The 26706-nt window shown below is 55.3% G+C and overlaps 2 protein-coding genes across 7 annotated transcripts in view; one reads left to right on the forward strand and one right to left on the reverse strand.

The window, feature by feature from the left end:
- Nucleotides 1–8720: 8720 nt before the first annotated feature.
- On the forward strand, nucleotides 8721–18306 carry KCNK6 (potassium two pore domain channel subfamily K member 6). Its single transcript, XM_083455904.1, has 3 exons — nucleotides 8721–9177; nucleotides 15606–16001; nucleotides 17284–18306. Exons 1-3 carry the CDS (start codon nucleotides 8868–8870, stop codon nucleotides 17517–17519), a joined length of 942 nt encoding a protein of 313 aa, XP_083312030.1. The 5' UTR covers nucleotides 8721–8867; the 3' UTR covers nucleotides 17520–18306.
- A 291-nt stretch (nucleotides 18307–18597) lies between these two features.
- Nucleotides 18598–26706, reverse strand: part of LTBP4 (latent transforming growth factor beta binding protein 4) — a gene marked incomplete at its 5' end in the record, with an annotated part of 56834 nt that continues 48725 nt past the window's right edge. For all 6 annotated transcript variants that reach the window (XM_083454710.1, XM_083454712.1, XM_083454714.1 and 3 more), the window contains 2 exons: nucleotides 18598–19743; nucleotides 19877–20026. In XM_083454710.1, the coding sequence (XP_083310836.1) occupies nucleotides 19595–19743; nucleotides 19877–20026 (299 nt within the window). In that variant the 3' untranslated portion in view covers nucleotides 18598–19594. The remainder of the gene's footprint in view (nucleotides 19744–19876; nucleotides 20027–26706) is intronic.

Consider the following 26706-nt stretch of genomic DNA (forward strand, 5'->3'; position numbering starts at 1 on the left):
GTAAGAGCTGTTCGACAGTGGAATTTGCTGCCAAGGAGTGTGGTGGAGTCTCCTTCTTTGGAGGTCTTTAAGCAGAGGCTTGACAACCATATGTCAGGAGTGCTCTGATGGTGTTTCCTGCTTGGCAGGGGGTTGGACTCGATGGCCCTTGTGGTCTCTTCCAACTCTATAATTCTATGACTCCCCATTTATAGGATGCTCTCCCCAGGAAGGTTCAGTTGGCAGCTTCAGGCAGAGGGCCTTCTTGGTGGTGGCGCCCGCCCTGTGGAACGCCCTCCCATCAGATGTCAAGGAAATAAACAACTATTTGACTTTTAGAAGACACCTGAAGGCAGCCCTGTTTAGCGAAGTTTTTAATGTTTGATCTTTTATCGCTATTGTTGTTGTTGTTGTTGTTGTTAGTAGTAGTAGTAGTAATAATAATAATATTAGACACCTTTAGGAGCCAGGCGAAAATGTTCTTCTTCAACAGGCCTTTGTCTGATTTACATCTTGCACCCCTTTTAAATGTGTTTGGGGGAGGTGGGGGCTATATGTGTGTGTTCTTGTTTATATTATGTATTTTGTTTTATTATGTATTTATGTTTTTATCTTGTAATTTTATGTGGTGACCTGCCCCAAGATCTACAGATGAAGTTTGGTATACAAATGAAATGTATGTATGTATGTCAACAAAGGTCCGTATAGTTAAAGCCATGGTTTTCCCAGTAGTGATGTATGGAAGTGAGAGCTGGACCATAAAGAAGGCTGATTGCCGAAGAATGGATGCTTTTGAATTCTGGTGCTGGAGGAGACTCTTGTGAGTCCCATGGACTGCAAGAAGATCAAACCTCTCCATTCTGAAGGAAATCAGCCCTGAGTGCTCCGTGGAAGGACAGATCCTGAAGCTGAGGCTCCAATCCTTTGGCCACCTCAGGAGAAGAGAAGACTCCCTGGAAAAGACCCTGATGTTGGGAAAGATGGAGGGCACAAAGAGAAGGGGACGACAGAGGACGAGATGGTGGGACAGTGTTCTGGAAGCTACCAGCATGAGGGAGGCAGTGGAAGACAGGAGTGCCTGGCGTGCTCTGGTCCATGGGGTCATGAAGAGGCGGACATGACTAAACGACTAAACAACAACAACAACATGTATGTATGTACATTTATAAGCAAACTGCAAAATATCAAAACTCATTTATTTCCAGAGGAGAGTAGATGTGAGGACGGACCCCTCTCAGAAAGGGTTGGGCCTGGTTATTATTATTATTTATTGATTTTATATACCGCCCTCTACCCTGCCTGGCCAGGGCAAGTGTGATGCTTTTAAGCCAAAGTGCATGACTTGTTCAGAAATCCGGACGTAACTGCTCCCTGAGCCGCCAGCCAGCAGCCTTTGGCCGCCCTTGAGTTCCTCCTGGCTTTGCTGAGCCCTCCCCACCAGGCCTTTCCCCGAGAGCAGGGCTTCTGGAGCAAGCCACTCACCTCTTCCCCACTTCCTCTTGTTTACCCAGAAGCTGTTTCCTACCAGGACGGGAAAGCCACTTGCTCCGAGAGCCATGAAGAGGTGGGGATTTGGGAGCAGCAGGCAGTTCTCTGGGTCAAGCAGGAGACACTCGTGACATCCCATCATCGCAGGTGAAATCCAGTTCACGTGCCAGAGGGGAGAGAGGAGGAGACGGGATACCAGGTCCTCCCAGGTGGGGCACGGAGCGTGTCTCCGGGCCTGAGCGACATGCCCAAGGCAGCCTCCTCCCGCTCCTGCTGCTGGCACCTGTGGGTGCCTCCTCCTCAGTCTGCCACCAGAATGGGGTGCAAGCCTCTTGCCAGCTCCAGCTGGCGCCCCTGCGGCACTCTTCCCCAGGGAGAGGTTGGCCCCAGCTACAACCGGTCAGGTTTTCATACCCTCCAGACTTGACTACCGTGACACGCTCAATGTGGGGCTGCCCTTGAAAAGGGTTCAGGAGCTAAAACGTTGTCTGAAACTGCCCATTAGGCACTTTTAAGAGCTGCACTGGTTGCCGATCGATGTCCAGGGTCTGTTTCAGGACCACATGACCCTGTATTATAATAATGGTAATAATAGTAATAATAGTAATAATAGTAATAATAGTAATAATAATGTATTATTTATACGCCGCCCATCTGGCTGAGTTTCCCCAGCCACGGCTCCCAATCGAGTGTTCCAACAATACAGCATTAGATATTAAAAACTTCCCTAAACAGGGCTGCCTTCAGGGCTAAACAGGGCTGCCATCTGAAGGGAGGGCGCCACTACCGAAAAGGCCCTCTGTCTGGTTCCCTGTAACCTCACTTCTCGCAATGAGGGAACCACCAGAAGGCCCTTGGCGCTGGATCTCAGTGTCCGGGCTGAACAATGGGGGTGGGGACACTCCTTCAGGTATACAGGACTGAGGCCGTTTATGTATGTCTCCTCCCCGCCCCAGCTCGCCTGTGCATTCTGTTCAATATCTGAAGCCTTGCTAGAGTGCCCTGGTGATTAGATGGGTGCGTTAGAGACATCCCCGTTGTTGAGCAACTCTCCTGCCACCCAGATGCCCACCCCAATGCCCAGCAGATGCCATGCTGCCCTGCAGCTCCCTCCCCTGCCCCTGCCTAGTTACACTACTGGATGGCGTCTTCTCTGTTGTGGCACCAGCCTTACGCAGTGGAGCCTGGCAGGCAGCCCCCAAACATTTGGGCTTTCAGGTGCCAGGTCCAGCCCAGCTTTTCAGAAAAGTTTGTTAGGGCTGACTGCTGAGGCTTCCATGTGATGATGATGATGACGGCGATGATTTGGGGGTTTTGCATTATTTATCTTCCCTTGCTTGGTTTTATGAGTTCCTGCTGGGATAGAAGCCGATATAATTTTTGCTTTATTTTGATGTTTTCTATAATCCGCCTTGGATATGGCAGAGGTTGTCGGGGGTGTGGAGGCTGTGGCTGGAGGGAAGTTTTTCTCCCTCATTCAGAATACATCATTAAGAAGTGCCGAGCACACATTTTAAAATGAAAATAAAAATAATATTTCACCCACATTCTCCTTGGCTGCCCTTCCTCAGAAAGCCAAGCAGCTCAAGCATCTCTGGGAAATGACCGAAGAGCCGTGTATTTAAGCTGAATCTTGTAGCACCATCAAAGACAGGTAACTAATTGATTATGGTATGAGCTTTCATGGACTGGAACATGCCATAAAAGGTTGGTTAGCGTTGAAGGCGTCACAAGGCTCATTTTTGCCGCGACAGATGTAAAACAGCTCCCCTTTTGAAAAGTGAAGTTGTTAAGCGGGTCTTTCACAACAGTGTTGATTTATTAGATTTTTATTCTACCATCTTCCACTGAACTGTACATGGCTCTCCCCTTGTTAACTTCTACGTCTCCACAACAGCCCTGTGAGGCGGGTTAGGCAGAAAGATGGCGACACTTTCAAGGTCACCTAACCCAGTCAGCTTCCTGTCTGAGTGGCAGTTTGAACCCAGGTCTCTCAGGAGGAACATTTTACCCCTGCACCTCCCTGTCTCTCCGCCCCAGTGCCAGAATTGGGGCCTCTTTTAATCTGGCCAGCCTGTTCCTGAACAAGCTGCCTCTTGCTTCTAAGATTATAAACACCATCCAGCAACAGATTCACAGACAGAGTGCAAATGCCCCCGCAGCCCAGTTTCCTGTATTCTGGACCCAGCCTCTGGCAAAAGGCAGAGGGTCCAGACTGGCCCCGATCTGCGTGACTTGCAGGATGGTGCCAGAGCCTGGCTGTGACCCAGTTCAGGGCCCTGAGAAGAACAGGCTGTGCTTGTGTTCCTCCGTCAGCTGCCCTCTGTGCCCCCTTGTTGAGCAGTCTCCCCCTCGGCTAAGTCCTCTCTGTCAATAGACCATGGACTGTCGGACTCACTTCGACCAGAATGGGCTTTGCGCGCTGGAAACGGTTCCTGCCCTGCTGTCCTAGCAAAAGAGGACCCTGGCCGTGTCTGGCGGCTGAATTATCTGTTCCTGGCCTCTCCTGCGTGGCCAAGGGGCCAGTCACCCCACTCTGCAGGGCCTGCTTATCTCCTGCCTCCGAGGTCCATTGCTGCTACCCCCCCCCCACCTCCCCGCTCTGTGCTGTAGTTGAAATGGGACTTTTCCTTCTTGCAATGTGGGGCTCCTGAGCTCAGCAATGTTATAAGGAAAATACTGCTCCCTTTCCCTTATGGGGTATCTAAGAGTCCATATAGAATCCTTAAGTAGGTTCTCTATGGGCAGGAGAAAATAACAGAGGCCAACCAGAGAATGTTGAGAAGCAAAGCAGCTACAGTGAGGGGGGAAAGTATTTGATTCCCTGCTAAATTTGCCCGTTTGCCCTCTGACGAAGAAATGACCAGTCCATCATTTTAATGGTAGGTTTATTGTAGCTGTGAGAGACAGAATGACAACAGGAAAACCCCCAGAAACCCAGAAGACAAATGTCAAAGATTGATGTGCCTTATAATGAGTGAAATAAGTATTTGATCCCCTATCAACCAGCCAGGTGTCAGGCTACTGTATGTAACGAGCTGAGATTAGAAGTACCTGCTGTAAGGGAGGGGTCTTGCCTATAATCCCAGCTCGTTACAGTACCTGTAGAAAAGGCACCTGTCGACAGAAGCAATCAATCCAGCAGATTCCAAACTAGCCACCATGACCAAGACCAAAGAGCTGTCCAAGGATGTCAGGGACAAGACTGTAGACCTGCCCAAGGCTGGACTGGGCTACAAGGCTATTGCCTAGCAGCTTGGTGAGAAGGTGACAACAGTTGGTGCAATAATTCGCAAATGGAAGAAACACAAAATAACTGTCAACCTCTGGGGCTCCATGCAAGATCTCATCTTGTGGAGTTGCAATGATCAGGAGAACGGTGATGAAGCAACCCAGAACTACGCGGGGGGGGGGGGGGACGACTTGTCAATGATCTCAGGGCAGCTGGCACCATAGTCACCATGCAAACAGTTGGTAACACACTACGCCGTGAAGGACTGAGATCTTGCAGAGCCCGCAAGGTCCCCTTGCTTAAGACAGGCCCATCTGCAGTTTGCCAGTGCACATCTGAATGACACATCTGAATGACACAAGCATTCAGAATGACCCTCTGAATGAGAACTGGGTGAAAGTGTTGCGGTCAGATGAGACCAAAAATGAGCTCTTTGGCATTAACTCGTCGTGTTTAGAGTAGGAGGAATGCTACCTACGACACCAAGAACACCATCCCCACTGTCAAACATGGAGGGGGACAGGACACCTTCACCGCATTGAAGGGACGATGGACAGGACCATGTATCGTCAAATCTTGGGTGAGCACCTCCTTCCCTCAGCCAGGGCATATCACACACAGAAATGCCCTTAAGACAGGATTTGTGAGCAAAGAGACAATGGGGAGGTTTTCCCATTTCCTTCCTCCTTGCAGAGAAACATTTGAGGTCCATTTGGGAGAGTCAGAATGGTTTCAGGATTGCTCTCCTGTACTATTTCAGACTCGTAGTTTATATACTTATGAATGTGTTTCCCTAGTAAATTTATGAACATTTATTTTCTATATATGAGACCTTAGAATTCCTATAACAGCAATGTCTACAGGTCTCCCCAGCTGAGCCCTCCTCTTCCTCCCGTCTAGCCTGGAGCAGAAGCGGCACTCCCTTCTGGCACCCCTCCCCTCTGGCACTGCCCCACATATCCTGACCCCGACTCTGACGCACAGGCTCCCTCCCCACAAGGCCCAGGGCACCCTCTGCTTCAGCAGAGCACAAGAGGCCTCAGAGAATGATGTATCCCTGGCAGACAGCCACCCTGCCTCTCCAGTCAAGGCGAGTCCACCAACTTCTGAGGGAGAACATTTCACTGCCACACAGATCTTGCCATCAGAAAGTCCTTTGTAATGTCCAGTTGGATTCTTCATTGTCATCTGAAGCCATTGGTTCGGGTCTCCCCCTCTGGAGCAGGAGAAAGCAAGCTTGCTGCGTTTTCCATGTGGCAGCCCTTCAGGTATTTGAAGACGGCTATCAGAAGACAGAATTGGGATTCAAAATGACCATAACGGATTGGAGAAGTGGACCCAAACGAAAATGAACAAAATCAGTTTCAGTAGGGACAAATGTCAGGTTCTGCACTTAGGCAGGAAGAACCAGATGCGTCAATATAGTATGGGGGACACCTGGCTGACTAGCAGGACATGTGGAAAGGATCCTGGGGTCTTGGTGGACCACAGGCTGAACATGAGTCCACAGTGTGATGCAGCAGCAAAAAAAAGGTAACTCTCTTCTAGGTGGCATCAACAGAAGTCTAGTGTCCAGATCCAGGGAAGTAATAGTCCCACTCTATTCTTCCTTGGTGAGACCACACCTGGAATCCTGTGTCCAATTCTGGGCACCACAATTTAAGAAGGATGTTGACAAGTTGGAAGGTGGGCAGAGGAGGGCAACCAAGATGATCAAGGGTCTGGAAACCGAAGGAGATCCCCTGATGTTTATTCAGAATCTCTATCCCAGCAGGAACTCTCAAAACAAAGCCAGGGAAGCAAGAGGAGGTTTGTGCTCATGATGGGATGGCGGCTTTTATATGCCACTCCACTTTCAAATGTTCAGGGCAGGCACCCGACATGTTTTCCTATCAGTGCTACTGCCCTGTAACCTTCTGTACCTCAAATGTGGGTCTGGTATATATCTGCCACTAAGGCACCATTAGGGCATCAGTGACATGCCTCAGAAGACACCCCCTTCCCCAAGTCTGGAGGGGCCGCCAGTGTTACCGGGAAATTGAAAGGAGGGTGAGAGGCCTCTCCCCCCCCAGCCTTGCCTCTCCACAGGACCAGGCAAAGACATTACCAAATGTAGCATTCATTGCTAAATGTATCTCTGTACTGGCTCAGTAGGAAAACTTTAGAAATTCATAAGAAATCACATCATTGTACAAGTGGTACCTTGGTTTAAGAACAGCTTAGTTTATGAACAACTTGGATTAAGAATGCTGCAAACCTGGAAGTAAGTGTTTTGGTTTGTGATCTTTGCCTTGGAAGCAGAACAGGTTCCGCTTCCTGTTGAGTGTGTTCCATTTGTAAACTGAGTATCCCCACTGCTATGGGAAAGCATGCCTTGGTTTAAGAACGCTTTGGTTTAAGAACGGACTTCTGGAACAGATTAAGTTTGTAAACCACTGTATCAATCTTCTCAGTTCCAATGGCACTTATGACCCAGGGAAGTCAGATACAGTGGTACCTTGGTTGTCAAAGTTAATCTGTTCCAGGAGTCCGTTCGACTCCTGGAACTATTCGAAAACCAAGGCACAGCTTCCAGTTGGCTGCAGGAGCTTCCTGCACTCAAGCAAAAGCCGTGTCGGAAGTTCGGCTTCCAAAAAACCTTCGCAAACCACAACACTCACTTCCAGGTTTGTGGCATTCGGGAGCTGATTTGTTCGGGAGCCAAGCTGTTCGACAACCAAGGTACCACTGTATAAGGGGAGGGATGAGTGAGCCCTCCATAGTCCCTGAGATGTACCGTCACTTCTGTCTGTAGGGCCTTCCCAAGGAGTCATGATATCCTGCTCCAAGAGCAGGGGTCAGCAACCTTTTTCAGCCGGGGGCCGGTCCACCATCGCTCAGACCATGTGGTGAGCTGGACTATATTTTGGAAGAAAAAAAGAACAAATTCCTATGCCCCACAAATAACCCAGAGATGCATTTTAAATAAAAGGACACATTCTACTCATGTAAAAACACGCTGATTCCCCAACTGTCTGCGGGCCGGATTGAGAAGGCGATTGGGCCGCATCTGGCCCATGGGCCTTAGGTTGCCTACCCTTGCCCAAGAGTGTCAGAGAGATAACCATCTCAATCACAATGCCTATCCACCCCATAGTGGGATGAAGCCTGGACAAGACAAAGGGGTGTATTTGACGTGACTCAGGTACCAGGGAACTGCAAATACTTTCCTCTGTACTGTGATGGAATATTCATGACAGACTATATTTGAGTGGCAGGGACAGGCCTGGATCTCAGGTTCTACCTGTGACCACACCTTTCCTGTGATGCTTCTGGAAATGTATGATGGGAAACTCTTAAAAACTGATGTAACTGGGCTTTTGGCTGCTTCGTCTTTGTGGTAGTGGGAAGTCTTGATGCAACAATAAAGATCAGGCCTACAGGCCGCTGTTTTGGCTGAAGTCTCCAAGGTTAGGCAATTGTGGGGTGCTCCAATGACACCCTTATACACCAGGGAGAGGCAATTCTAGAAAAGACTGGCGGTAGCCCCAAGGGGAAAAGCCCTCCCCACACCAGTGAAAGACACCAGAAAAACCCTCCCTGCAGGAATATCAGCCCTGCTGGCAATACCGGCCTGCTGCCCACGCCAAGCCTCCTATTGTGCTTCATTCGGGGTGGGATGTGAAAAGGAAAGACTTCATAACTGCACGCGGGAATCTCAAGGCGATCTCTCAGCGCGACTCGCTGCCCTACTTGCGCGCGGGGGTCGCCGTCGCTTGGGGACGGAGCAGCTGTTTGGAAGCAGAAGCCGGGTAGGGCTGAGAAAGGCGCTTTCCCCCTGGGTGCTCCGGGGGCAAAGAAGCAGCGTCCCTGAGCATGGGCAGAGCGCCTCCCGACTCGGCTTGGGCTGGCAGGGGCGCGCCTAGGCGCTTCCGCGTGCCGATCCGGGCCCCTCCGGGCGCCGGCTGCCTCCCCTGGGCGGCGCCAGCTGCGGCGGCTGCCAGGTGCGACGGGAGGCGGGCGCGGCTCCGCCCGACGGGAGGGGCTTGGCCGGGCCGCCTAAGAGGCTGGCTCGCCGCGTCGCCGGGACGAGTGGGGTGCGTGGCGGCCTCCACCCGCTCCCAGAGCCGCTTCCCGCAGCGCCCCGCCGCCGGCCAAGCAGGCAGGTGCCCCCGTCGTCGGGGCGGCCATGCGTCGCTGCGCCCTGCTGGCCGCCTTCGCGCTGGGCTACGTGGGCTACCTGCTGCTGGGCGCGCTCATCATCTCGGCGGTGGAGCGGCCCTACGAGAGCCGGCTGCGCGCCGAGCTGCGCGCCCTCAAGGCCGCCTTCCTGCGCGAGAGCCCCTGCCTGCCCGAGCCCGCCCTCGAAAGCTTCCTGGGCGCCGTCCTGAGCGCCAACCGCCACGGCGTGGCTCTGCTCCGCAACGGCTCGGCCGCCCCGTCCAACTGGGACTTCGCCTCCGCCTTCTTCTTCTCCAGCACCTTGATCACCACCGTCGGTGAGTCGCCGGGCGAGACGCGCAGCTCGCGGGCGGGGACGGGGTGGAGGCGCCTGCGGAGCCCGCCGGGGACTCCAGCCGGGGCCCCGAGGCTCCCTCCCCGCGGGGCCCCGACGCCAGTCCCCGCTAGGGCCGCCTGCGCTCTCCAAGGGCGCCCGGTGCGCAGAGCCGCTTTCCCTGCTCTCTTCCAAGGAGAAAGTTCTCTCTGCGCTTATCGCACCGCGCAGCCGCCGGCTTGTTTGCTCAGCTTCCGCAGAGTTCAGTGTGACTTACTCCCGAGTAAGCACGCACTGGAATAATGCATCCCGAAGTGACTCCTCCTTCCAGCTAAAGGAACCTGGCAGTTTGGGGAGTGGGCGTCCATGCAAGTGCGAGGGCCAGCAGGGGCCGGCAGGATGAGGCAGGCTGTGGTCCTGGGCACAGAGTTGTAAAGTTGGAAGGTGCTCCAAAGGGGCATCTAGTCGAACCCTCTGCACTCCAGGAATGGCAGCTAAAGGAGGGGGGACTGGGGGAGGGCTGGGAGGTTGGGGGGGGTCACCTGCAGGATGGTGATGTGGCTTCCTGGTTTCCAGGTGGAAGTTTGTACGTGGGGCTTCTGACATGAAATAGAGGAAATGCAGCCCTGTGGGGGTGGGGAACCCCCCCCCCAGCATCTGGACACCCAGACCCGCATCCTGCTCCTAGGAGCTCAGTCCCAGGAGCAGCGCCAGCTATTCCTCCAAGATGTGGCATCTTGGTACCCCTTACAACAACCAAGCCAGCCAATGCCAGGACTATAGCCATGCTGGGGCAGTTGTGGGGCTCAACATGTGGCTTAAGACATGACCCCCCCACCCCCACCCTGCCAGCCTCTGCAGCTCAGCTTCCTTGTTGCTGCTTCCTCCAAGAGGCTCTGGTGGCCACCCTTTGCGGCTGGCTCACTGGTTTCTTCTTTTCCAGTGTTTCCTGCAAGCGAGCAAGGGAGGAGGTGGGGGTTGCAGAGGTTAACTGCAGCCAGCTGTGAGTGTTTGCCTGTGGGGCGGGAGAGCCTGGCCCTCTCTGGCTGTGCTCTGCCCAGGACTCGCCTGCCAGCGCAGCTTTCTGATCCAAGTTCCCTACATCCTGTTTTTATCCTGGTGGGTGTGGACACAATAAGGACTGAGTCACTCCCCAGCTGTACAGAAGTCCTGGACTGCAGAGCTAGGCCCAGTTCCTAGAGGGAGGGGGCTGGGGTGACGTTTGGGAGGAGAAGCGCCCATCTCTTCCAGCACTCTGGGAAGAAGCCTGCAAGCTGGACCACGCAGAGCAAACTGGGGAACTCCCTCCTGCAGGCCCTTTAACAGAGGATTAGACAAAAGGGGCTCTTGATGGCTCCACACTGGAGGCACTGATGATGCATCTGAATCCTGCTTGCTGGAAGCCACAGGAGGGGGGAGAGAGGGCTGCTTTCGCACTCGGATCTCATAACCTGCCTACATCTGCTCAGCCACTGAGAGCTGGAGGCTGGACTAGATGGGGACCCCTTTGGCCTGACCATGCAGGCTCTCCTTGCCTCCTTCTGACCAGCAGTGACCCCCCCTGGCTCCCCCAAGCAGCTGGCACTGGGGGCCATCGGTGTTGCCTCTCAGTTGGGGCAGTTGAGTTGGGATCCCTGCCTTGCAGGGGGTGGGACCAGAAGACCCTCGACAGCCTTCAGGGTCTCAGAGGCCAGGGGAGAGCTGCGGCCTGCCCTTGGTTCCTGGAGGGGGAAACGCTGAGCATCATGGAAAGTGGCAGGCAGCATGTTCTCCGCAGGAAGTCGGGCTCCCTCCCCGCTCTCAGCGCATGTGGTGGCCTCCCTGTGCTGCTCTGCTCAACCGCAACCCTCCGGAGACGTTGCCCCATCTCTGTGGGGATGCTGTAGAGCTGGGAAATGGGGAACCTCTCCCGGGCCTTGAGCAACTCCCCTGGGAGGGAGCTGGCCTCATTTTGGCCCCCAAGTGGCTTTAAAAGGTAAAGGGACCCCTGACTGTTAGGTCCAGTCACGGACGACCATGAGGTTGCGGCGCTCATCTCGCTTTACTGGCCGAGGGAGCCGGCGTACAGCTTCCGGGTCATGTGGCCAGCATGACTAAGCCACTTCTGGCGAACCAGAGCAGCGCACGGAAATGCCATTTACCTTCCCGCTGGAGTGGTATCTATTTATCTACTTGCACTTTGACGTGCTTTCGAACTGCTAGGTTGGCAGGAGCTGGAACCGAGCAACGGGAGCTCACCCTGTCGCGGGGATTCAAACCGCCAACCTTCTGATCAGCAAGTCCTAGGCTCTGTGGTTTAACCCACAGCGCCACCCGCGACCCTTTGGCTTTAAAAGAGGATCGGACAAATTCAGAGGAGGAGGACGACTGTCAACGGCCAAGATGGCAATTGTCTCTTGGTCTCACTTGCTGGAATCCGCAGGAGGGGAGAGGGCTGCTCTTGCGCTCAAATTCTGCTTTGCGGCTTCCCATGAGGGGCATCTGGTTGGCCTCTGGGAGAGCAGGATGGGCCATGGGTCTGATCCAGCAGCCAGGCTTATAGTCTTATGGAACCTCCAGGTCCAGAGGCAGTCTATCTGGATTCCTGGGTTCTTCAGGGTATTTGGCCACTGTAAAAAGATGGGCCATGGGTCTGATCCAGTGGCCAGCCTGCCTCTCCTTAGGTTCTTATTTTTGGATCCCTTTAATTAAGAGGGAGGCGGGGTGCGCTCCCTTTGCTCGGTCCCAGCGCCTGCCAACCTAGCAGTTCAAACCCCCCCCCCCCAGGTGCAAGTAGATAAATAGGGGCCGCTTTATAGCGGGAAGGTAAACGGCGTTCCGTGTGCTGCGCTGGCTCGCCAGGTGCAGCTTGTCACGCTGGCCACGTGACCCGGAAGTGTCTTCGGACAGCGCTGGCCCTTGGCCTCTTTGAGTGAGATGAGCGCGCAACCCTAGAGTCTGTCAAGACTGGCCTGTACGGGCAGGGGTACCTTTACCTTTAATTAAGAGGGAAAGGCAAGGAAGGGGAGCAGACATGGCAGAGATGATGCCTGAAGTGGAGCATGTGGGTCATCCTTGAACCCCACACAGGGGTCATCCGCTGCAGCTGAAAGTTTAGAGATTCAGGATGAGTGAAAGGAAAGAATTCTTTGCAGAATTAACGCTGGGCTTTGCTGCTCTGGGATGTCGAGGTGCCCATCAGTTTGGATTAGACAGATTTATTGGAGAGCAGACCAGGGCTCTCAGGGGCTGAGAAACTTGAGGACGGCTCTGCTCATCTTCCCCTGGGCGGGGCAGGGGAGGCCTCTGCACACCAGCAGCTGAGAAGGACCAGGGCTGTTGGGCAGGTCGAGGTGGGCCTTTGGTCTGATCTGGCAGCCCAGGCTGGGGACCTCAAGGATCATCTAGTCCAACCCTCTGCGATGCAGGAATTGCAGAATATCTGACAGGCGACCATCCACCCTCTGCTTCGAAACCTCCAGAGAAGGAGAGCCACCGCTTTCCCCAGAAAATGGCCCTTTTTGTGCCTTGTCAGGGTGAGAAAATTCCTGGTCTTGAAATCCCTGCCATCGAGCTTCTCTGAAGGGCCTCTTGCAATTGGCGTCTTCCAGGGGAAGAGGGAGCTGGACAAGGAGGCCGGCCAGATGTGCTGCTGCAGCTGCTGCCCCTGCTTAGCCCACGGAAGTAGACTGGCACCCTGCCAGCCCTGTCTGGGCTCGTGGCTCTCCTCTCTCCCCATCTGAGGTGAGGCAGCGCCACGTCTTGCCTTGAACAGGTGGGGCATTAAAGGAGGGCCATTGCCCAGCCAGGGCATCTCCCCAGTGCGGCTCATCAGGTGGAACTGGCTGCCCATTCACGGGGCAGGGGCTGCCCGGTTGGCACAATGTGCTATGCTTGTGCTGTTATAATAATTGGGTTTCCCCAAACACTCTGGGCAGCACCCAACAGATTAAAAGCGGAATAAAACATCAGTCATTAAAAACTTCCCTAAACAGGGCTGCCTTCAGATGTCTTCTAAACGTCAGGTAGTTGTTTATCTCCTTGACGTCTGATGGGAGGGCGTTCCACAGGGCGGGTGCCACCACCAAGAAGGCCCTCTGCCTGGTTCCCTGTAACCTCACTCCTTGCAGGGAGGGAACTGCCAGAAGACCCTCGGAGCTGGACCTCAGTGTCCAGGCAGAACGATGAAAACACTCCTTTGGGTATATTGGGCCTTTGAGGCCGTTTAGGGCTTTCTAGGTCAGCACCAACTCTTTGAATTGTGCTCGGAAATGGACTGGGAGCCAATGTAGGTCTTTCAGGACCGGTGTTATATGGTCTCGGCAGCTGCTCCCAGTCACCAGTCTAGCTACCACATTCTGGATTAGTTGCAGTTTCTGGGTCACCTTCCAAGGTAGCCCCACGTAGAGCGCATTGCAGTAGTCCAAGTGGGAGATAACCGGAGCATGCACCACTCTGGCCAGACAGTCTGCGGGCAGATAGGGTCTCATCCTGCGTACCAGATGGAGCTGGGAGACAGCCACCCTGGATACAGAATGGACCTGCACCTCCATGGACAGCTGTGAGTCCAGAATGACTCTGCGCACCTGCTCCTTCAGGACACAGTTGCCCCATTCAGGACCAGGGTGTCCCCCACACCTGTTGCTGGAGGCTGCCTGTCTTCAGCATCAGGGCTCAGAAGGATGGCTCACAGGTATTACTTAAAAACTAATAAATGAAGGTGTAGCCCCACTGCAGGTATTTCTTGTCCTCATGTGTGTGTTTGTGTGCGTTTCAATGAAATGAACAGAATGAAAGTTTATGAATCATTTGGGGCAGGGAGGCAAGAGAGAGAGAGAGTGTATGAACTTCTTAAAGTTGCTATTTTGACATTATGGTTTTATAGATTATAAATGCCTTATTGATTTAATCGTGTAATATGACTTATGCTGTAATTGTGACATTTAGCTTGTTTTTTTAGTTGCTGGTTTGTTAAATAGTGCTTTGTTTATTCGTTGATTCCATTTGTATACTGCCCTTTATCCGTGGATCTCGGTGGTTCACAACAGAACAGTACAAGATACAAAAAAACATCATAAAAACAAGAACCAAAAACCCTGCACAAGCCCCTCCCAAAAAGACAGAAGTGGAGTCTAGGTAGATTGTGTTTTACTGATGATTTGCTAATTACATTATAGGATTTATGCTGTACTATGAATCATACAATTGTAGAATTGGAAGGGAACCTCAGTGTCATCTAGTCCAACCCCCTTCCCAGGGAGTCCATTCCTCATTCCAACGGCTCTTTCTGCCAGTTGCCTAGAGCCTGCTGCTGAGAATGCCCTGGTTGCAGGTTCAGTCCCCCTCTGGGACAACTGCATATTCCTGCGTTGCTGCGGGTTGGGCTGGATGACCGCTGGGGGTCCCCCTTCCAACTCTACAAATTCTGTGATTCTAACAGATTTCTTTTTGAGGGCCTCCTGGATGCCGGCAAACCTTTGGCTCCTCTCCCCCGGCAGCCTGGGCTCTATTTTCTTTGGCTAAAAATAGCCTCCTGCTTCAGCCGTTTGTTCCTCATATGATCGGCCTTTATCTCGCCCATGTCAGCATCCTTTGTGCGCTGCTGGGAGGGGCGGCCTTTGCCAAAGCCCCCGAGCCTTTCCCCTGCTGTTGCTCTGAGAAGAAGCCTCCTCGGGATCATGTGGCTGACCCACGTCTCGAGGGCAGCTCAGCCTCCCTGGCCCCAAAGGGCCTGTTTACTGCATTTCCAGCTCACCTTTTTCCTCCAAGGAGCTCCAAGTGACATACATGTGTCTCCCCCCCCCATCTCATTTAAACCGCACAACGACCCTGTGAGGTAGGTCAGGCTAAGAGGCAGGGACTGGCCCCAGGGTCGCCCAGTGAGCTTCATGGCTGAGGGGGGGGGGCGGGATTTGAACCCAGGTCTTTCCAAGGTCCTAGTTGGGGAAACCCAGCCAGATGGGCGGGGTATAAATAATAAATTTTCATTATTATTATTATTATTATTATTATTATTATTATTATTATGACTAATGCATATCTGCCTTCTGTGGGGTGGCAAAGATCTGATCTGATCTGATCTGATCAGCCCAGGTCCTCCCCCAGGACCCCTAGAAGCTACCCTCAGCCCCACTCTGCCCTTTCAATGGTCAGGTATCCAAAGCGCCCTGTTCCCTTTAAATCAGGTTTTCCCAAAGTGGGCCGTGGGATTCCCTGGAGGTGGGGTTGCGAAGAGACAAGGGGGCGTCTGAAAGCTGTTTGTTGCATTAATTAAAGCGAAGAGTGTCCGTTTTCCCTTGCCTGGGTTGGAGGTCTTTAAGCAGAGGCTGGAGGGCTTCTTTTGGGCTGGACTAGAAGACCCTTGGGGGTCCCTGAAGTCCCCTGTGACCCTCCTTGCCCCCTCTGGGACTCCTCCTGCCAGCCCTTGCCCTTCTCTGCCCTCCCTCCCTGCAGGCTACGGCTACACCACGCCTCTCTCGGACGCGGGCAAGGCCTTCTGCATCTTCTACGCGCTGCTGGGCGTCCCCTTCACCATGCTGGTGCTCACGGCCACCGCCCAGCGCCTGCTGAGCACCTTCACCTCCGGCCCCCTGGAGTACCTGGCGCTGCGCTGGGGCCACAGCCGGCGGGCGCTCTCCTGCGGGCACCTCATCTTCCTGGCGCTGGCGGTGCTGGCAGCCTTCTTCCTGATCCCGGCCGCCATCTTCAGTGCCCTGGAGGAGTCCTGGAGCTTCCTGGACGCCTTCTACTTCTGCTTCATCTCCCTCTGCACCATCGGCCTGGGCGACTACGTCCCTGGCGAGCAGCCCGGCCAGCGCCTCCGCTCCCTCTACAAGGTCTCCATCACCGGTGAGCAGCTCTGCGCCAGATGAGGGCAAGGCGGGCAGCGGGGGGGAGCAGGGCCGGGTTGAGGTTTGATGTGGCCCTCGGCTCCGGAAGGGAATGGGGCCCTTGATATGTCCAGCAGTCCTTTGCCAACAACAAATCATCACTAGGGTTTTTTGGTGTTGAATACAGTCATACCTCGGGTTACAGACGCTTCAGGTTGTGTGTTTTTGGGTTGTGCACCGCACCGAACCTGGAAGTATCAGAATGGGTTACTTCTGGGTTCTGGCCCTCGCACATGCACAAAAGCAATAAATAGTGCTTTGTGCATGCGCAGAAGCACCTAATCGCGACCAGTCTGTGTGCAGACACGGCACTGCGGGTTGCGAAGGTGCCTCCCTCACGGATCACGTTCGCAAACCAAGCATCCACTGTATATGGTCATTGATGGACCTCATAGGCATCTCAAGCCCTTTGCCCATGTTGCTCTGCAACCGGTCCATGCAGATTGTGGGCACCCCATATATAGAAAGGAGCAAACCAGGGATATTTTGGGGAGCAGGCAAGCAGGCGGGGCCCAGGACTGGCATCCTAGGAGCCAACACAACACAAAACACTCTTGCTGGATGTAGGTTTTGTTTGATTTGTTTTTTACCTTATATTTTGGAAATGTACATCCAGTTGTTGTTTTCCCTTTAATTTTTTTTGAGGCCCCCAAGAGAGTGGGGCCCTGAGCTAGAGCTTGTTGAGCCGATACCTAAATCTGGCACTGGGGGTGAGGATGGTTACATCTGCGGGACTCCCTGCTGCAGGAGCTGGCCGTGGCCACTGACTTGGATGGCTCTGAAAGAGAGCTGGCTCCCAGTCAGGGTGGCTTTGCTCTGCCGTGCTTCCGAATATCAGTCGCTGGAAACGGCAGGAGGGGAGAGAGAGGGGCTCAGGGTCTGCTTTTCCCACTGAGGTACCTGGACTCTGGGACAGTTGGGTCCTTGGGCCTGATCCAGCAGGTTCTTCTTGCGGAGCCTCCATGCCCAGGGGCAGTCTACCTCTGAAACGGGGAACGACAGGGGGAGAGTCCTCTTGCGCTTCCCTCCGGGGCAAGGGGTTTGCCGCAGCATCCAGAAGCTGGCGCTGGTCTTTTGGGGGGAAGGCGGGGGTCCTCTGAGCCTTGGCTGGAGGAAGCCCCAAAGCTTGGGGGGTGGGCCGACGGGCGCTTCTGCCTTGCGCAGCCCTTGTGGGGGGGAGGAGGGCGCTGGTTCCGCCTGCCCCGCCCTGCTACCCCCTCTTTCTCTCCCCCCCCCCCCAGTTTACCTCCTGCTGGGGCTGATGGCCATGCTGCTGCTCCTGCAGACCTTCCACCGGCTGGCCGAGCTCCACGGCCTCTCCGACCTGGTCTTGCTGCCCCGGGAGCAGCCCTGCGAGGAGGACCACCAGCGCATCCTGGAGGAGCCCCCGCCTCCCCCGGAGCCCCGCCAGGCGGAAAAGACCCCCGTGCAGCCCAGCCCGGGGGGGCAGACCAACTACTCCTCCATCAACAGATGATCAAGCGGCGCAGAGAGGTGCGGGGATTCCCCGCAGAGCCCCCTTTCCGGGGGGGGGGTGTGTGCCTGTTTTCCTCCCCTGCCACCTCATATGCTGAGCCTCTGCCCATGTACGAAGCTTCCTTCTCCTTGGCTCTGTGCTCTTGGGGGGAGGGAGGAGAAAGCCCCTCTCTGTGGGCTCTCTGAACAAGACCCCGGCTGCTTCCTCTGGGCTTCCAGATTCACGTTTCTTGGGTAGTGATTTTATTTGAAAAAGAACAAAGAATGACGTTGGAACTCACGGACACTTGATTCCACACAGGGATACGAGATTCTGCCGCTGGGGGTGGGCCTCTCTCATGTCCCCCACCCGAGGGCACAGGCTCTGTTGCTACCCCACCCCTTGCCTGAGGCTGCTAGGATTTTCCCCTGAGCAGATTTAACAAGGCCCCTCAGTGGGCAATGGGTCGCCCCTCGCCCTGCCCCCCCATGGGTGGGACGGGCTTGCTTTCCACCCTTGCCTCCCCCCACAACCTGCAGAGAGCAGCTGCTGGGTTTTAATTTAAACTACAAAACGGGGGCTTCCACCTTGCAGAACCTCATCTCCAGCCAGGACCACCTTTGCAAGAGCTGAGCTGCTGCGTCGGAGGGGAAACTGGCCACAAACAAGACTGAAAACGGAGCCGGGGGGAGCATGTTTGGGGTGGGAGGGAGATGGGGGTCAACTCGCCAATATGAAGTGCCTTTTTTCCTCTTTTGCTTTTAATGTACACTTTAATACTTTGTGGAATGAATGGAGAATATTTAAACGGGTGGGTCTGGCTTCTGTGCCCTTCAGGGCAGTCAGCGGACGGAGTGGGGGGGGGCAAGTTGGAGTCACACACACAAGCCCCAAAAGACACACAAACACAACCCCCCCTGGCTGATTTGAGAGCAGGAGACCTCGCAGGCGGCGAAGGGAGAAAGGGCACCCCACAAGTTGCCCTGCAGGCCCTCGTCACCCCCCAGCCCGGGAAGTGGGCTCTTTTCTGCCCCCCCACCCCCTGCCCTCTCCCCTCCCTGCCCCACCTCCCTTCCCAAGAGACACCCACTCTGCCGCCTTTTGTAGAAAACCTTTATTGTTCTAGTAACAGCAGTGAGGGGGTAGCCATGCCCCAGGAGCGCCCATCTTGGGGCGGGCGAGGGGGGCGGCCTAAGCCAGGCAAGTGGGGGGCTGGCCCTTGTTGCCTCGGGGTGTGTGGGGGTGTGTCTGGATCTCCTAGGAAGGATGTAGGGCTGGGGGGGGGGGAGCCCTTCTCTGCCAGTTCTGGAAGACCAAGGGGCAAATGCACCCAGTTGGGAATGTATTTTTCCAAAACCAACCCCCAGGGGGGTTCTTCTCCCCACCCTCATTACAGCTTTGGGATAGGGTGGGGGCACTTACCCCACATTCCAGCGGGGGGGTGGGGGTGGCGGCCCACCCAGCAAGGCATCCTGGCTTTCTTTGGCAAACAGCCTGGGTTGCCCAGGGGGCACCAGAGAAGTTGGCCCAGGCGGACTCTGGGGCGAGATCTGCAAGGCTGCAGCATCTAAAGGCCCAGGAGGCTGGGGTGTGTGTGGAAAAGAGGGCGCAGGGCCTCACGCAGAGTGCAGAAATAGCCTCCGTGCCGCCACCCCCCACCAGCTGGTGAGGAAAGTGGCCTGGCCTTTACAAAAGCATCTTCCAGAGCCATAGGAGCAATGGGGCAATTCCAGTGGGGCAGAGTGGAGGCTGTTTAAATTGGGGGGGGGGGGGACAAAAAGCTCAGTTTGCTGAATGCCACCCCCCCTTCCCAAGGCAGGTTCTTTTTTGACTACAAGTATTTCCTCAACGACGGGGGATTAAATCCTATTTTGCGACTTCTGCGCTGACGCAGCAGGCCAAGCTGGGAGCGGACAAGAGCTGCTTCCGCCCCCCCAATATAAGTGCATTTCCAGGCCGCCTCCTCTGGGTCTCCCTGGGTGAGGAGCCTCCATTTGCTGGTGGGGGGTGAGAGGATTTTGTCCCGGGCCGCCCCTCCCCTCCCAGTCTATACAGGTAAATAAATACTTTTCCCCAGCCTCTTCCTCCCCTCTTGCTCAGGCTCGACTGCGGGGGGCAGGGACGCAGCGGGGGGGCTGCCCAGCGGGCACGGTGCCACGGGGGCACAGGCAGCGGTAGGAGCCCTCCATGTTGAGGCAGCGCCCCCCGGGGCAGAGGTGCTCCGACTCGCCACACTCGTCGACATCTGCGGAAGAGGGAGAGAGACGAAACCTTGGCGCGGGCAAAGGGGCAGAGGCGCAAAAGGGGGTTGGGGTGGATGGCACTTGGGGGTCCCACCCCCCGGCATGCCAGGATGGCGGGGCGGGGGGCAGACTCACCCAGGCAGGCCATGCGGGCAGGGTCCAGGCGGTAGCCCTCGTGGCAGTCGCAGGTGAATCCGTCGCCAACGCGGACGCAGCGCCCGTTCTCGCAGCCGCTCAGGATCCCGCACTCCTCGGCCAGGAGACCCCCAAATCCCTCAAAGGGGCCTGGGCAGGGGGGGGCAAGAGAGGTGGGCAAGCGGAAGAGGAAACGTGCCCAGGTCTGGTCTCCTCCCCGCAGGAAGGATTTTGTAGAGTTAGGAAAGGGCCACACAAAGGATCCGGGGGAAGGAGTGACGCCCCTGCCAGGAAGGGGGGCAGCCCATGGGGGTTTCCAGCTTAGGAAAAAGCAGTGCTTTTTTCTGGGGGTACGCAGATCCCGAAACATTTTGTGAATCTTTGTACTTTTGTCCATTTACTGTACAGTGGTACCTCTGGAAATGAACGGGATCCATTCCAGAGCCCTGTTCGCATCCAGAAGCAAATGTGACTAACGTTGGTACGTCTGCACACGCACGCGTCGCTTTTCACCGCTTCTGCGCATGCGCGCAATGTCATTTTGAGCATCTGCGCATGCGGCGAAACCCAGAAGTAACACACTCTGTTACTTCCGGGTTGCCGCGGAGCGCAACTTGAAAGCGCTCAACATGAAGCATATTCTACCCAAGGTATGACTGTACAGTCATACCTCATGTTACGTTTGCTTCAGGTTGAGCGTTTTCAGGTTGCGTCCCACGGCGACCCGGAAGTACCGGAAGGGGTTACTTCCGGGTTTTGCCGCTCATGCATACGCAGACGCGCAAAATGACGTCACATGCATGCGCAGAAGCAGTGAATTGCGGCACACAGAGACACGGTGTCAGGGGTTCAGGAGCAGACCACGCCTCCGTCGGGGAGCGAGGAAACGGTCAAGAGGAAGGTTGAAGGCTGGGCGCACGCGCCAAGTTCAAATGTACAGGAGGGCGGCACAGTTGGCAGCCCGGATAGGGAACCAGGTCCCAAAGCCTGCCGGAAAGAGCGGGAGGAGTCAGGGGGGTCTACTTCAGCGTCAGAAGAATCCAGGAAGGAAGAGACCCCGGGGGGTAGCAGGACCCAGAGGAGAAAGGAAAGACGGAAGAGGTGGAGTAAGGCTAGAGTCTTAAACTGGTGTACAGGGGGCGGAGATTCAGATGGAGCTTCGCCGGTCTAAACCCTAGACGTAGAGCTGGGGCGGTACGGCTTTAAAATGGAAACTGTACTTGAATAAAGACTTTTGTTCATTACTACCGGCTAGCGTTGCTCCTCTGTGAGCTGGGACCTGGAGCCAGCTCTGACAGTAAGCTCCATCTCCAAAAATTTTGCACCAAAAACCTCGTAACGTCAGTGGACGCAGCGAGGGGAGAGGATTGGTGCTTCGCGAGCTCACAAAAGTCAGGCACGATGGACACAGAACAGCAACTAAAGGCACTGCAAAATGCAGTGACACAACTCAACGCGGAGGTACTTGCATCCAGGAAGAGGGAGGAGGAAGCGACTGCCGCCTACAGGGATCTCCAAGCCAGGTTGGAAGTGCTTGCTAAGCAGGGGCAACCGGGACCCAAATCAGAGGGGATTGGACTGGGGAAAAGAGGAGGCAGCCTTGCATCTCATTTCGATGGGAATTTACAGCAGTACCCTAACTTCCGAGCAGACCTGCTGTTTGCGCTGGAACTGCTGGAGAAAGACTTTAGAGATGAACAAGAGAAGGTGGGGTTTATCTGGTCCCATTTGCATGGGGAGGCTAAAGCGTGGCTGCGTAATCTGTGGAGAGATAAGGATCCGGCGCTCCGAAATGCGGATGCTTTCATTAAAGCGATGGATGCGTGTTTTTTATCAAATATAGACATTGATATCGCCAGAAAAGACATACATGGGCTCAAACAAGGTAGAGCCAGTGTAAGGCAGTACCATTCTCGCTTTTTTGGATTAGTCCATGCGCTGGGATGGGAGAAGCATTCTGCTCCAGTCAGAGACCTTTTTTGGGAAGGCTTAAATGCAAATGTGAAAGATGAGATTGCAAGGGGGGAGAGACCAAAGAGCACTCAACAGGTGGTCCAGAGGGCGCTGGAAATTGGGGTGCGTCTGGAAGAACGTCCATGGAACAGAGAAGAAGGACGTTGGGGACGTACGCCAGGGAGAGCACCTCCCCTCTTTCCCAAGGATGCAGCGCGTGCGCAATCCACACCTCCGCAGGGAGGGGGAGAGGAACCTATGGAGATTGGAGGCGCCAGGGCTCAGTCAGCTACCAGAGCCCTAACACCGGGAGCAGTCAAAGCGAAGCCTCCTAGAGGGAACAGGAAGTGCTACATCTGCGACAGTGCTCAGCACATGGCGAAAGAGTGTCCCCAGAGGCTCCACAAGCACACTGCAGCTTCAGCAACAGTAACAGACGCAACTCAGCAGAGAGAACCACAGCAGGGAAACGACAGAGTCTGGCTGGAGGAAGAGGCACTGGGGGCCAGCCAGACAAGTCAGTGAAGCAATCCCCAGAAATTTTGCAGCCCACAGACCCCCTCCCGCCCAAACCAGTGGTGCAGCTCACAGCATCGCTCCAACTACCCAATGGACTCACGATGGAAGTGCCGATTACCATTGACTCTGGTAGCAACGCAGACTTCATAGGACGGGATTTCATTCAACAGCACAACATAGCACCACTGCCAGCCACGCTGCCTCTGCAGGTTGTCACGGTGGATGGCAGGGAATTGCTGGGGGGGCAGGTGGTGCAGCAAACGCCTCCGATGGTGATGCAAATTGGGAATCACCGAGAAGTCATCAGCTTCAATGTCACCCAACTGTCGGACACGCCTGTAGTATTGGGCATGAGTTGGCTGGACAGGCACAGCCCAGCATTGGCGTGGTACCAGCGCCAACTGACCTTCGGCTCATCCTATTGCGCGGAACATTGCATCCTACCTAGCCCGGAAGAGGGAGGGGAAGACCCGCAGCTACAATTAGGCACTCTGCAAGCAGTGCCACGCAAGTACGCAGCGTTTTTGGAGGTTTTCTGCGAGAAAGAAGCAGACAAGCTGCCTCCCCACAGGCCCTATGACTGCAAGATTGACCTCCTGCCGGGGGCGACGCTGCCCACCGGGAAACTGTATTCCATGTCTGAAGACGAGCTGCAGGAACTCAGGGAGTTCATAGACCTTAACTTGAAGCGCGGTTTCATCCAGGAGTCGAAGGCAGTAGGGGGCAGTCCTGTATTCTTTGTGAGGAAGAAGGACACGCCCCATAAGAGACTTGTGGTGGACTATAGAATCTTAAACTCAAAAACCAAGCCCACAGCCTTTCCCATGCCCAAAATAGACGACCTGCTCGCAACGGTGAGGAAAGGTCGCATTTTCACGAAGTTGGATCTACGAGGGGCGTACAACCTGATTCGCATGCGGGAGGGCGACGAGTGGAAGACTGCCATGTTCACGCCCCTGGGCACCTATGAATACAGAGTTATGCCCTTTGGATTACAAAATGGCTCTCACTGTTTTCAAGCATTCATGCATCACGTATTGGCGGGTCTCCTCTACAAGAAATGCGTCTGCTTCTTGGACGACATCCTGATATTCTCAGAATCAGAGGAGACCCACGAGGGAGACGTCAAGGAAGTTCTGCAGAGACTGCAGGAGCATAGGCTGTACGCCAAGCTGGAGAAGTGCCAGTTCGACATGAAGGAGGTAGATTTCCTGGGCTACAAGTTGTCGGACAAGGGGCTCGCCATGGACAGCGCCAAGGTTCGCTCAGTGTTGGACTGGAAGAGCCCGCGCAATCGGAAGGAGGTCCAGCGGTTTGTTGGTTTCGCCAACTTTTACCGCAAGTTCATCAAGGGGTTCGCGATGCAGACGGCGGCCATTACCGACACGCTCAGCTCCAAGAAGAAGAAGTTCATCTGGACGGAGCAAGCGGAGCAGTCCTTTCAGAAACTCAAGCGTCTCTTCTCGTCCGAAGAGCAGCTACTGCATGTGAATCCCAGCAGACCGATGAGGGTTGAAACGGACGCCTCAGACAGAGCCGTGGGCGCAGTACTGTTGCAGAAAGACCCGCATGGGGACTGGAGACCGTGTGCCTTCTACTCCAGGAAGCTCAGCAAGTCAGAGCAGAACTACACCATCTGGGACAGGGAGTTGCTGGCCATTCATGCAGCATTCAAGGCATGGCGGCACTTCCTCATCGGAGCCAAACACACGGTGCAGGTCCGCACGGACCATAAGAACCTGGAGTACTGGCGCATGGCAAGGTTCCTGAACCAGAGGCACATACGTTGGGCGGAGTTCTTTGCGGATTTCGACTTCAGGATAGAGTACATCCCAGGCGACAACAACATCATGGCGGATGCACTGTCCAGAAAGCCGCAATACCTCAAAGAGGAGGCACCAGCAGCGGCCAAGCACATTTTCGCACCGAAAGCGTGGGCGTGCGCTTCAGCAACCGTGGATCTGGATGCTGTCCGTCGAGCGCTACAGGAGGACCCCTTCGCACAAGCCAAGATGGAGGAGGTGCACAGGGGCACGGCGAAGGACGATGAGTTCCAGATACACGACGGCTTGCTCATCCGCAGGGGGGCTCTCTACGTACCGGGAGACGACCTCCGCGCGAAAGTACTGCAGCAGTTGCACGACGCACCCACCGCCGGGCACTTTGGCAAAGAGAAGACGGTGGAATTAGTAGCCAGAGATTTTTGGTGGCCCAAGATGCGGGGGGAAGTCGCGGATTACGTCTCGAGGTGCGACACCTGCCAAAGGGCCAAGTCAGTGCACAAACCGCCGGCGGGACTGCTCGAACCGCTGCAGACACCGAGCGAACCGTGGGAGAGGGTGGCCCTGGACTTTGTCACGGATTTACCCAGCTCGAGGGGCAAGACGGCAGTGCTAGTGGTGGTGGACATGTTCACCAAAATGGCCCACTTCATTCCGTGCGCGAAGGTGGCCACGGCGGAACAGACCGCCAAACTGTTCATAGACCACGTGTTCAGGGTTCACGGTCTGCCACGGTCTATCCTGTCCGACCGGGGGCGGCAGTTCATCTCGAACTTCTGGCAGAAGCTAATGGGTTTCCTGAACGTCAAGATCAACCTAGCGTCGGCAAGACACCCGCAGACCAACGGACAAGCGGAGCGAGTCAACGCCATCATGCAGCAGTACCTGAGATGCTACGCAAATCAGCAGCCGGCAACGTGGGTGGACTACCTGCCGCTCGCTGAGTTTGCCTACAACAACACGAAGCACGTGTCCACGGGGGTGACACCGTTCTTCGCCAACAACGGGAGGCATCCCAGAACCTTCCCGGGATTAGAGAGACTGGGGGAGGGGGAGCCGCAGGCAGCGGAAGCCTTAGCGTCAGAGTTGCAGGAGGTTCACGAACAGCTTCGGAGACAGTTAGAACTAGCAAAGCACGCATACAAACTGCAGGCTGACAAGCACAGAAGGCTTGGGGAAGACATACAGGTGGGAGACTGGGTTTGGTTAGCAGCCCAGGCAGTGCCGACCAGATCGTTAGCGAAGAAGAAGCTCGGACATAAGCAGCTAGGACCTTACCAAGTCGAGGCACAGATCAATCCAGTGGCCTTCCGGTTGACACTTCCGGAGGGATCCAGAATGCACCCAGTGTTCCATAGATCAGTGCTCACGCCCTACAAAGCACCTCACAGATTTCAGGAGCCGGGCACGACACCAGACCCGCTCAGGGAGACGCCCACAAGGAGGGGGTCGCCGAGTAGGGAACCCATCAACCAGGTCACAGAGATTTTAGACTCGAGATGGGGGGCAGAGGGAGTAGAATATTTCCTCGCCAAAGAAGGTACCCCGGCCAGCGCCAACCGTTGGGTGCCGGACTATGCCTTGGACGAGCCTCTTCTCAAGGAAGAGTTTCATGCCATTTTCCCACACAGGCCCATGCCAGCCGCGTATTTCGACGACTGGCTTTTCACACCCACATTGTCAGCCAGCACGTTCCAGGGGTTCACCTCGGACGAAGAACCGGCACTAGAAACACGTTCCCCGGAGGGATCACCCTCGGGGTCTGCCTCAGACCGTTCTTATTGGTGGGACGATCGAACAGAGGAGCAGTGGCGCAGGAAGTGGCTGAGGGGTCCTTGGCAGGCTACATTCCCAGAGGCGACCGGGGAAGAGACGGACATGGACGTGTTGGGGGAGGACTTTGGGTTCGAGCACGGCGGCGAGGAGATGGAAGCAGAGGAAATCAAGGTCGGCGAGAGCACGGAGGACGAGCCGGACTTATCCGGCTGGATGCACGCCACGGGGGACGAACTGTATCCGGCATTCACCCCCACAACGACGGAGCACCCAGCACCCACACCTGAAGGAGGGGAGGGGGGAAGGGGGGGCTTCGAGGGGGGGATGGATGTCAGGGGTTCAGGAGCAGAGGCACAGAAAAGGGAGGAAATAGAGAGCGAAGGGGAGGAGTCCGAAGGAAATGTCAGCGATGACAGCGGTCCGAGGTCTCTGAGTCTTTCCAGCGAATCGGAAGATTCACAGAAAGGGGCCCCCATGGTCAGGGCAAGGGGGGTGCCGAGGGGGACACCCCAGGAAGAAGGGGCCAGGGGGGACTCAGAGAGCAGCAGTTGGAAATCAGGACCAGCGTCCACACCAGAGCGCAGCCGGGGGGAGGAGTCCCAGGCATCGGGATCAGGCGGCGCGCTGCCAGCAGGAGGACATGAGTCAGGATTGACCACGCCTCCGTCGGGGAAACGGTCAAGAGGAAGGTTGAAGGCTGGGCGCGCGCGCCAAGTTCAAATGTACAGGAGGGCGGCACAGTTGGCAGCCCGGATAGGGAACCAGGTCCCAAAGCCTGCCGGAAAGAGCGGGAGGAGTCAG

Source organism: Podarcis tiliguerta (genome assembly GCF_965153285.1).
Source record: "Podarcis tiliguerta genome assembly, chromosome: 8".
In the NCBI taxonomy this organism is placed as follows: Eukaryota; Metazoa; Chordata; class Lepidosauria; order Squamata; family Lacertidae; genus Podarcis; species Podarcis tiliguerta.

What these genes read in the sequence shown, in the direction of transcription:
- KCNK6 (XM_083455904.1), top strand. Translation starts at nt 8,868, where the DNA reads ATGCGTCGCTGCGCCCTGCTGGCCGCCTTCGCGCTGGGCTACGTGGGC. An exon ending in CACCTTGATCACCACCGTCG is followed by an intron (nt 9,178 to 15,605) that starts GTGAGTCGCCGG and finishes CCCTCCCTGCAG; the next exon opens with GCTACGGCTACACCACGCCT. An exon ending in CTACAAGGTCTCCATCACCG is followed by an intron (nt 16,002 to 17,283) that starts GTGAGCAGCTCT and finishes CCCCCCCCCCAG; the next exon opens with TTTACCTCCTGCTGGGGCTG.